This window comes from Penicillium cataractarum (genome assembly GCF_028827025.1).
Source record: "Penicillium cataractarum strain IBT 29864 chromosome Unknown utg000002l, whole genome shotgun sequence".
Lineage (NCBI taxonomy): Eukaryota > Fungi > Ascomycota > Eurotiomycetes > Eurotiales > Aspergillaceae > Penicillium > Penicillium cataractarum.
The window spans coordinates 5,307,509-5,318,044 of record NW_026622738.1 but is presented as its reverse complement, the minus strand read 5'-3'; the positions used below and the strand labels follow the sequence as shown (position 1 = coordinate 5,318,044).

The following is a 10,536-nucleotide window of genomic DNA, read 5'->3' as shown; positions in this document are numbered from 1 at the left end:
TATGTACAATTGCGAAAACCATGCCCTGTGCAGCTATAGATATGATGATTGAATTATTTCACGAGTTCCAACGGTAGTCGGCGCTGGGCGGCCAACAACCCGAAATTGGGAAGCGGACGCGAAGCGCGTCGGTCACGTGCGGTCGCGCTTTTCCAATATTACCCGTCTGGGACTAGCGTCTTTGGAGGACCTTCCAGCAGATACATGTAATAAATACAGTACGAGTATTATACTACGGAGTACAAAATTGTGATTGTATGTTGAAAATGCTATTGGGTGTATCACACACAAAATCTCGTACAATAAATCACTGAACACCTGAGCGGGTATCTGAAGCCCGATATCATCATCACTGTAGAATACATAACGTCGACGGCACCTCAATCGCGAGTGCGATTAGGAACCCAGCGGCGAAGGATGAATTCGCGGACCCGGTAGCGACCGATTTCACCCCCAATATCCGCAGACGAGGGCACGGGAGGAGGAACTTCCACATAGCAGACCACCAGACTCTTTTTCACTTGAGCTTGGACACGATTAACGCAATGCAGCCACCACCAGCTACGCGCTTGCTTGTTGACCGCATATTCCTTGCGTTCCTCGGTCTCGGACCAATATGGATGGCTGTAGGAAGGAATGATAATGACTGCAAACTCGGCATGAGAGAAAACCGGCCCGCGGTTGTAGAGGAGATAGTCGGTTCCGAACTTGACTCCGGACCGGACAACCCAGCCGAGAGAGCGGAAGTGGTGGTACACAACATATGATATCATGAATGGGTCGTCAACCTCCGGTTGAGAAGAGTCGGGGCGGGGAGGGTAATAGGAATGGCGACGGAGGAGGGAGAGAAGTGATGAGGTCGAGATGGGGGCATTATCATTGCGGTCGACAACTCGAAGAGCACCAAGCGCATAAACCAAGAAGAAGGTCTCCTCGGTGGACAATTGTAGATGTTCTTCGTTTTCGAGAGTCTCGAGGTCCAATTCGTCATCGAGGGCCTGGTGCCTGGCACTAGAGTTGGAGACAGCCTCATGCTTCTCGACAATGGGAGAAGGTAGATCGGATGAGGCGTTGGCTGCTTGGGATGAATCCGCAGACTCGGAAGTGTTCTTGTTCTGAAGTGCTTGTTGCCGTCTCTCGTGGTACTTGGCTTCCATGGCCTTCTTGACAGAGAACCTCTCTACCAAGATAGCAGCAGCCTCGGCACCGGCATCGATGGGTGATCCGTCAACAGAGCCGGATTCACGAGCAGCGGCCTCAGCCTTAAGTCTCTCTTCGACGGCCAGTTTCTCGTGTCTGGCTCGCTCCAGTTTGAGTTGGCGGCGTTCAGCACGACGCTTCCGTGTGGCCTCCTCGACAGTATTACCACCCATCAGCCCCCTCCTCTTCTTCTCCTGCTCCAGCCAATTAGGCTCACTTCGGCTCAGACTACCTTTACCAAAGAACCCCATCTCCCACAAGGCCCTAATCGTCTTCTCATCGGTGACATGAACGGACGAGGTAGCCGAGTCGAAGTATGCGGTATAGATTTCTTGGCGTGGAGGGGAGATAAGGAAGGTGAGGTACGAGAGGGCAACACTAATGATGGAGAGAGGGTTATGAGGAATTACTGAAGGAACATGATGAACATTGACTGGAAGAGGAAAGCGATGGATGTGCCTGTAATTGGGTCTAGGAGGCCGAGGAGTCCGGGCCGGCCGAGTTTTCTCTGCTGTCTCTGATACAGTCACAGCGACAGGGCTAGGGCCAGGTACAGCCTTCAGCTCTGGCTTGGGCACACTGGTAGCTTCGGCCATGATGGAACAAGTATTACTGGATGAGATGGAGTGATGATCCTGGTCTGAAGAGTTTGAGTTAGCAAACTCGGTTCATCAAGCACATTGGTGACAAAGGCAATTATGAATGACGGTCTTCTCAGATACCGTTGTAGTCAATTAAGCAGATCATTGACAGGCAGCTAGAAATCAAGGTGCCACCTGCCTGGGCTTAGGTATATAGGTCATCATCGAAGGGGAGGGGAGGGCATGGAAAGGGGAAAAAAAGGATAGCTCCAGAGAGCTCGTAGCGTAGCTTACCTGTAGATCGTCATGCCCTGACGGTGAATGTCGAGACAGGGCCAAACGGATCAGATGGTGATCATGCCCGGCTTGAAGTATCTGCTGCGTCAACTGTAAGTGATAAGCTTAGCTCGTCCGTGTCTGCATTATTGACAGTGCAAGTTAATTTTCCCTCGAAATTCGCAAGGTGAAGGAGAAGAAAATTTGCGGGCGCTTCAGTTCGTTTTAAGCGGGCATGCATGACTAAGCACCAGGTCCGGGATCCACCCGTCGGCGTCAAAAAAATTCCTCCGCTTCACCGTTCACGACACCAGCAAGAATACTCTCGATCCACACGACCACCAACTACCGCCAAGTAAGTATTTTGAATGTTTCACTGCATTGGATTTCTGAGATATCGAGTATCTTACTGACTTCTCCCCCTCCAGAATGCATCTTATGGTACGCTACCTCCCCTCTGCGACGTCGAGACGAACCCTCGCTTCGATAGCGAACAACGAACCCCCTCTTCCGAGATAATTACTGACTCTTTTGAAAAGTACACCCTCGGTGCCGATGGCAAGCGTGTCTACACTCTGAAGAAGGTTGTTGACGGCAAGGTCTCCAAGTCTGCGTAAGCATATACCCTACCCATCCCGCAGACACATTGATCCAGCAGCTCATTTTCAACAGTCACCCTGCTCGTTTCTCCCCCGATGACAAGTACTCGCGCCACCGTGTTACCCTGAAGCGCCGTTACGGCCTCCTGCTCACCCAGCAGCCCGGTACGTCTCCTTATCTTTGTTCCTACGAGTCTCTATATACTAATAGCTGTCCTCCACCAGAGGAGTCCGCTTCCTCCTAAACTCCGACAATTAAACTTGGGACAAAATGGATTTCAGGGTGATATAACCCGCGATTCGGCGCTTGGTGTTACTTGTATAGTCTGTCGACGGCTATGATCTGCATTGCTTCTGGCCAGGTTTTTTGATGGTCAAATTTCATTGGGAAATACCTACCTAGTCTCACATGTTTGGCTACCAATGATACTCTTTTTTTTCTTTTGGACACATTTATACCAATTTCTCTATATTCGGTTCTATCCTATGTGCAAGGTTCATCGTAAAGAGGTCGGCTTCGATCGCTCCAGTCATTACTCATGAACAGAGCAGGTTGCCCCATCGTGACAAGAAAACGGTTGAATGACTTTTTTGTGCATGCCCCCCAAAACTCCAGTCCGTGTAGTCCGTAATGCAAATTTTGTCCACCAGCTGCACTTAGCGCTTTCTCGAGTTGATGTTCCGACCGGCGCCGACCTTGATGCGGCCTCCGGACTTGTTGCGCTCACCAGTCAAGATGCCAGGAAGATAATCCTCGTCCATAAGGTCCCGTTCCCGGCGCTGGCGCCGCTCTTCCTCGGTGGTGGATCGGGTGAACTCCTTCTGATCCTCGGCGAGAATGAGCTCAGTGCCCCATCCTCCCTTTCCACCGCCGCCCTTCCACTTGCCGTTGGCACTGCCAGCGACGGGCTTGGGAACGCTGAAACGGTTGCCTCGGTTGTTCCATTGCATGTTCTTCTTCAGATGCATGGTAAACTGGCCGTTGGCAGTCGTGGTGCACGACACACGGGTAAGCGTGTCTTTACCGCAACGAGGGCAGAACTGCTTGTTCATTTCCTTGGTGGTAAGGAAGCAGGCATGGCAGCGCTTAATGAATGACTTAAGGTGCTGGACTCTTTGAAGAGTGGTCGTTGACAGAAGGTTCAAGTTCATCTGCAATAGAACGTTTTGGCACTGCGAGAGAAATTAGTTAAAGTATTCAATCCAATACGCAGAAAAGTTGCCATACCGCAAAATCGGTGGTCATAGTTGCGACCTGCATAGTCTTGGGCTCGTTTCCAGCTCCTCCCGTCCCACTTTCATCGCGGGCCAGCCGCTTCTTGTAGTTGGTGGGCGTAATCCATTCTCCATCCGAATCAGCAGCATCCTCTTCGTCCTCGGCCTCGGCCTCAGCATCGTCCTTGCTCTCCTCGGGAGTATCCTCGTCAGCCGCAGGCTCGACCGTAGTGCTCTCTGCGACAGGTTCGACCTCTTGTGTGGGTGTAGCCTCTTCCTCCTTGGATTCCTCGGTGGCCTCGGTCACAACGGCCTCGGTGGTGGTGTTGTCGACGGTCTCTTCCAGGGTAGCCTCTGTTTCTTCCTTCTTTTCCTCCTCCTTGACAGGCGGCTTTCCGTTGACTCGCTTCTGGCCAGGAACACTGCGCAGACGCCAATCACCACCATTGCGCTCACACTCAATCTCATATGCGAGCGCCAGGATTTCGATATCGACTCGACTCAGCACGGATCGGTCGCCCGTCTTGCGAGCAAATTCGCTAATAACATTGAAGCTGTTCGGAGACGGGGTTCGCTGCTTCAGGAAAGGCAGGTAGAGGGTTTCGACACGAGCGCGGGCGTCCGGGTCGCGAATTTCGTTCACCACTGAGGGGGTGGTGATAATCTCGTCGCATTGAGCGAGCAAAGTGGACAATGGCGGGGTATTCTTGATGATGGGACCAGCGTCCAGCACGATTGTGTGGACGGGCTTCGGTGGCGATGTCACTGTATCCGCCATTTTTCCTTCTGCTTTCAGCACTTCCTGTCGCAAGGAATAGTGCAGGAATCGGTGGCTCTTTAAAGTGAAAATTATCCTTCGCGGGGATGTGGAAAAGGAAATTTCTCGGGATAGTTGGTCTGTGCGCGCTTATCGCCTTATCTTATCGTCTTGCAAAGCCCTACAATGCAGTACTTGAGTAGCACGATTCAATGCGAGAACTAGTGGTATAGAAGAGATCGGTTTAAGTTGAAGATGGCTGCTTAATCATTCTATATTCTGACTTTGACATCAAGAATGCGATTTTCTTTTTTTCATGAGATTAGAGAATCTGATGGTTGCTATCCATTAGGATCGTTTCAGAGCGGGTATCTAGCGCCCATCGTCCGAAATATATACATCAGTCCACAGACTCTAAACGTCGATTTCAGACCGAATAGATGGCATAAAGATCCATATGTCTCTTTGCCGGGTAGTGAACCTCGGAAGGGATTTGGTAGGTTAAAAAGTGAATAAAAATGAAAATTCATATGTACCTAGCAAATAGTAAACCGTCTAAAATCATATCTATCGTTCAAAATTCCACAATTTCCCTTTCCCGTCCATGCAATCAGAACACTTCCAACCTAATCCCTGATAGATGAAACAGGGCGTTGTTGCATCTCAAGATCGGATTTCCACTGAATATCCCTTTCGGGCTGCGCAATAGGCGATTCCATCTTTTTGTTCAAAACAAAAGAGGGATGGAACACATTCATCACGGCCATCACCGAGAACATCATCGCAGCATCGAACACATACAAGAATACCTCGTGGCTGATGACATACCCATCGTTTCCTTGCACAAATTCAACCAGACGGTAAACGGATCGAATCAAGATTAACACGCTAGCGCTGTAGCATGCGAACAGGAGACCTCTCCAGTCTCGGGGCCAGATTGAGCCACGCTTGTTCATGAATCTCTCGCTTTCAATGGTAGGGCCTCGAATTATTTTGATGTGGAAGATGAGCGAGGTGATCACAAATGCCCCGAAAAACACGAGCTGGACGCAGAGGCCTGCCACAATAACCCATTGACCGATCTTGATAGTACTTTCGGATCCGCTTGTCATAATTCCGCCTCCTATTAGGTCCGAGACGACATCGATTAGTGAAACGCAACGGAATGATAGCCGGTAATTTGCTCAACTCACCGGCAGCCTGAAGGATAAAGGACAAAACGTCCCCAGCAACGAAGATTTTTGTCATCCATTTGACCGGGATATAACTCAGATGCTCACCGTGGAGGAAGGTGATAATTCGGCCAAGTACCATGTATATCGACGCTGCGTAAAGCGTTGGCGCCAATAAAATCAGGAGTGACTGAATTGCATAAAGAATCGTGGAGTCCATATTGAAATGAGAGCCAGCACGTGCTCCATAGCCGATGATTTGAACTATAATAATTGTTAGCAAATTGCGAGGCCACGAAATTGCAGGAAGGAAGATCGGTTAGACTGACAGATACCGCCCACAATAAACGGGTTGAAGTATTTTGAATGCGCTTTAACTCGCTGATAGAGATGGAAGACAGTCGTCAACGCAAAGAGCACAGCTAAAAGGATGGCACATGGAAGATTGGGCGTGTAGTGGTAGAGGACATAGTTCTTGTCGGTAGCCATGAGGACTCTTTTCACTTTGAAAGACTTGACGTTTAAGTAGGAAAGAAAAAAAAAAGGCCGCGGTACTGCTGGAAGAGTACTTGATGAATTTGTTGCTATCGAAAGCTCATGGGCTGGAAACTAATGGACAATTTATAGGGTTCCCATTGAAAAGAGGCTTATCGATCCGAAGATTGAAAAATATCATTGCCTGGCTCAACGATGGCGAAAATAGCGATATTCTAGCTCGGAAAGGTACCGTAAGGTTAAGAAATTGGTGAAGCCTGGTGCGGGATCCGAAGTCGAATACGAACTCGATTGTCACTGAAAATAAATAAGCTTAAAAAACATCTTCTGTCTGAATTTTCACAGCCTCCACCTAAGATCCACGGTAGACCTAGGCTCGCTTCGGATCGAGTCCGGGTTCGGGTTCGTATTCGTCTGGACTCGCAATCGATGTAGATCATTCCTCGAGTAACCAATAAACATTATTTGAAAGAAATTGAGAATAAAGCATGATTTTTATTATTTGGTCTAGTAATGCCCGGATCTGTCGTGTCCCAGTTTCATCTTTTCATGTGAGAGATCGTCGCATGGCTCTATTTACACGCTCGTTTGCCCCCGCATTATGGGCCAGATATCCTACAATTTGCTACCATTCAGCCGCTAGTTTACCTTGAGATCAATTATATGGCCAGACCCAAAAGATACGACCAGCAAGGATGTTTCTCACGATTGGAATAGGGAATGCACTGGTGGCTGGTCTTTCAATGGTACAAATTCCTGATCTAGAAGTCATAACCTTGGCTAACTACAGAAGGCGATCATTGGATACCTCTCGGTCGCATTTTACAACGTTTTTCTCCATCCTCTTAGTCGCTACCCTGGACCCGTTTCTCATGCGATATCTCGATTACCATACTGTTTCCGTGCAATGCGCGGAACTCTTCCATTTGATATGCTCGAGCTACACAAGCGTTACGGTGATATTGTTCGTATTGCCCCAGACGAACTTGCCTTCTCACACCCTGATGCCTGGAAAGATATCATGGGGCACAAGAAGGGGGAGCAAGAGCTAGGCAAAGCAGCGTGGTTTTATCAACCCGTCGAAGAGCTGCCCAGACACGTCGTCAACGAGGAGAGAGAAGAGCATGGCCGACTCCGCCGGCAGATGGCCCATGGATTCTCTGAAAAATCAATGCGATCGCAGGAGCCTCTGATACGGAGTTATGTGGATCTTTTCCTTCAGAGACTCTCCGAAATTTCTCAAGATGGAAGCGCGGTCATAATCTCGGATTGGTACAATTATACCACTTTTGATATCATTGGAGACTTGGCTTTTGGTGAGCCGTTTGGCTGCCTGGAAGGCTCAAATTACGATACTTGGATCAAAAGTATCTTTCAATCAGGACAGTTGGGTACAATCCTGCAAACACTGTCATTTTATCCCTCAATCAAGAAAGCTTTGCTATCGTTGGTCCCGAAATCGATGCGTGATGCTCAGGAACAGCATAAAACCCTCACAAAGGCTAAGATGCTACGAAGAATGGAACGAACGGAAGAGAGGGACGATTTAATTGAAGGGCTGCTGAAAAAGAAGAACGAACTGGTGAGTATACCTATATGATTGCTGTTGAGCACCTACTGATATAAGCCAGAATCTGACTGTTGAGAAATTAATTGCAAATGCTGAAATTCTCATCATCGGTGGATCGGAAACGACAGCATCTTTGCTGAGCGGAGTGACTTATCTACTTCTCACAAACCAGGATGCATACCAAAAATTGAAAAAGGAAGTCAGAACTTCTTTCCAATCTCAGAAGGATATCAATTTGATATCAGTCGGCCGGCTGCCATATCTTCAGGCGTGTCTGGAGGAAGGATTACGCATGTATCCTCCTATCGCGAATGGGTTACCGCGAGTTTGCCCTCCTGGCGGAGCAACAATCCTAGGGAATTATATCCCAGAAAATGTGAGCCAGCAATGCATCTATGCTCTCCTAAATGAGGCATACTAATATTGTGAATAGACGTATGTTTCGATCCATCAATGGGCACTCTATCGACGCGATAACTATTTCAAGGATGCAAATAAATATCACCCCGAACGATTTATGGGAGACACAAACTTTAAGGATGATAGACGTGAAGTGCTGCAGCCTTTCCATATTGGGCCCAGGAACTGCTTAGGCCGAAAGTAAGTTTTGCTTGAAGGGATAGACTGACTCCGCTGACCACGTCTAGTCTTGCATACAGTGAAATGCGTTTGATTCTTGCACTGATTATTTTCAATTTTAATCTTCGGATCTCCGAGGATTGCCATGACTGGATTCAGCAGAAGAACTTCCTCATGTGGCAGAAACACCCTCTCAGGGTCTACTTGCAGCCTGTAGTATAACAGTTAGCGGGGCTTCCCCATTGGAACAAGATCTTTGAACCACGGCGAGAATAAGTAGTGACCGGGATTTTGGTATTGTGTCTTTTTATTCAGCGTTTGAGTATTCAGCTTTGTGTACGATAATCAGGCGTAGGAATCACGCTAGTGCTCAGAGTACGAGCTATCGACTGGATTGTTATTTTCATTGATTTTGTTCCAGATATTATCTGCGACAAGCGTAGGCTAGCTATTGCTTAGGTGGAGCCGAAAACCTTTAAATGAGGGCCCTTTTCGGAAATCTAGTCCCCGTAGATCAATAGTCTAGAAATCAGCCCAACAGGGACATGAAAACGCATAGAGAAGTGAAAGGGCCATCTCAGCTATTGCTAGCGACTCTGCAATGGATAATACCTTCGGGTGCAATCCGACAACATCTATAAACCGTGCATGGGGACTTCCTACAAAATTGGAGCATCATAGGTTTCTGAAAACACCGTTTTTTGCTAATATAGTCTTACTTCACGCCCGCGTAATAATCACTCATTCAGTCGCTGATAAATCAGCTCAGTGTCGTCTACCTTTGGCGTATCTCGTGACAAAACCTGGCTAGGGTGAAAGATCACAAAGACGACCATGACTTGTAACATCAAGAAGGCGTCAAACATGTATGCATAGTACTCATGACTCTGGAGTACGCCGGTTTGCCCTTGAATATACTCGACCACGCGGTAGATACAGCGAATCATTATCATAGCACTGGCAAAGTAAAGGATGAAAAGGTACCGCTTCCAGTTGACAGTGCATGTAACCGACTCCGTAGTAGGATTGGCGACAATTCTTTTGTGAAAAATGACCGAAACAATGACGAAGAATCCAAAGAAAATGATCTGGACGAAAAGACCGACGATGATAACGTTTTCTCCAAGTTTCATCTTGCTTGCTGATTTCGCGCCGGTAAGAATGGCACCGCCTACGTATCTTTGATTAACAACAATCCTTGACATGAGATCAGAATCGTGATGGTACATACCTCCACTTTGAACCAGAAACGCCAGAACGTCTCCAACAACAAATATCTTCGTCAATTTCGTAGACTTGATGAGAGATCTCGAATCTCCGTCAACTCGACGTATAAGGCGACCAAGGACCATGTAGATTGATGCTGCAAACAGTGACGGTGCGAGTAAAATGAAAACACTCTGCATGGCGTATGGCATGGTCCCGTAGTTTGGCGCTTGGTGAGCATTCACTGCTCGAGCGGCATAACCAATGGTTTCAAAAAAGCCACCAATAATAAATGCAATAAGGAACTTGAGGCGATGCTTGATAGCAAGGAAGATATGTGCGATGGTCGCTGCGAGAAACAATAGAAGCGCAATCACAGCGACTGCCAAAGACGGCGTGTAGTTGTAGAGAACGTATTCGGCCATCTGGAGAGGCCTTTGATCGTTTGAAGTGATGATAATTGGATGAAAGGAAGGTGTGAATGTTGAAAGTTCAACTGCAATGGGGCATTCAAAGCCCATATAGTCTTCTACCTCATTCGTGAATTTTGACATTCGAGTTATCTGGTGTTGAAGCATCATTTATTGCTATATTTAGGGCCTCAGCTTCGACCAGTTCTTGATTGTACCCGAATGCGAGTCCGAGGGTCCACCCTCGGATTCGGTACGAGCCGTAGAGTTTTTTGCATATCAACCAGTGCTGATTATTGACCCAAAAAAGCTGCTAGAGGTGTATCTTCCCTCCATGAGTCTCGGGTCATAGTACTGCGACATGGCCACATGCGAGTCGTTTGTCAAAGAAATCATCAAAGAGACTTCATGAAACATCCAAGTTTCCACAAGGCATTCTACTATTTATTGCACTAGGCAGCAATTTTGAAGATAAA

At 47.8% G+C, this 10,536-nt stretch overlaps 6 protein-coding genes across 6 annotated transcripts; 2 read left to right on the top strand and 4 right to left on the bottom strand.

The window, feature by feature from the left end:
* Window positions 1–380: 380 nt before the first annotated feature.
* Window positions 381–1,796, bottom strand: sen2 (tRNA splicing endonuclease subunit SEN2; the record flags this gene model as incomplete). The annotated part of the gene is made up of 1 exon (XM_056696893.1): window positions 381–1,796. The coding sequence occupies one exon, from the start codon at window positions 1,794–1,796 to the stop codon at window positions 381–383; it is 1,416 nt and encodes a 471-aa protein (XP_056559105.1).
* Window positions 1,797–2,370: 574 nt separating this feature from the next.
* On the top strand, window positions 2,371–2,901 carry N7496_003961 (H/ACA ribonucleoprotein complex subunit NOP10; the record flags this gene model as incomplete). Its single annotated transcript, XM_056696892.1, has 5 exons — window positions 2,371–2,412; window positions 2,486–2,498; window positions 2,597–2,670; window positions 2,730–2,821; window positions 2,882–2,901. The coding sequence occupies exons 2-5, from the start codon at window positions 2,487–2,489 to the stop codon at window positions 2,899–2,901; spliced, it is 198 nt and encodes a 65-aa protein (XP_056559104.1). The 5' UTR covers window positions 2,371–2,412; window position 2,486.
* Window positions 2,902–3,313: 412 nt separating this feature from the next.
* N7496_003960 (rRNA-binding endoribonuclease) lies at window positions 3,314–4,649 on the bottom strand (the record flags this gene model as incomplete). The annotated part of the gene is made up of 2 exons (XM_056696891.1): window positions 3,314–3,829; window positions 3,885–4,649. The coding sequence occupies 2 exons, from the start codon at window positions 4,647–4,649 to the stop codon at window positions 3,314–3,316; spliced, it is 1,281 nt and encodes a 426-aa protein (XP_056559103.1).
* A 605-nt stretch (window positions 4,650–5,254) lies between these two features.
* Window positions 5,255–6,289, bottom strand: N7496_003959 (RTA1 domain-containing protein; the record flags this gene model as incomplete). The annotated part of the gene is made up of 3 exons (XM_056696890.1): window positions 5,255–5,751; window positions 5,822–6,064; window positions 6,130–6,289. 3 exons carry the CDS (start codon window positions 6,287–6,289, stop codon window positions 5,255–5,257), a joined length of 900 nt encoding a protein of 299 aa, XP_056559102.1.
* Window positions 6,290–7,202: 913 nt separating this feature from the next.
* N7496_003958 (cytochrome P450) lies at window positions 7,203–8,666 on the top strand (the record flags this gene model as incomplete). Its single annotated transcript, XM_056696889.1, has 4 exons — window positions 7,203–7,877; window positions 7,927–8,241; window positions 8,299–8,465; window positions 8,513–8,666. 4 exons carry the CDS (start codon window positions 7,203–7,205, stop codon window positions 8,664–8,666), a joined length of 1,311 nt encoding a protein of 436 aa, XP_056559101.1.
* A 515-nt stretch (window positions 8,667–9,181) lies between these two features.
* On the bottom strand, window positions 9,182–10,075 carry N7496_003957 (RTA1 domain-containing protein; the record flags this gene model as incomplete). Its single annotated transcript, XM_056696888.1, has 1 exon — window positions 9,182–10,075. One exon carries the CDS (start codon window positions 10,073–10,075, stop codon window positions 9,182–9,184), a length of 894 nt encoding a protein of 297 aa, XP_056559100.1.
* Window positions 10,076–10,536: the final 461 nt, after the last annotated feature.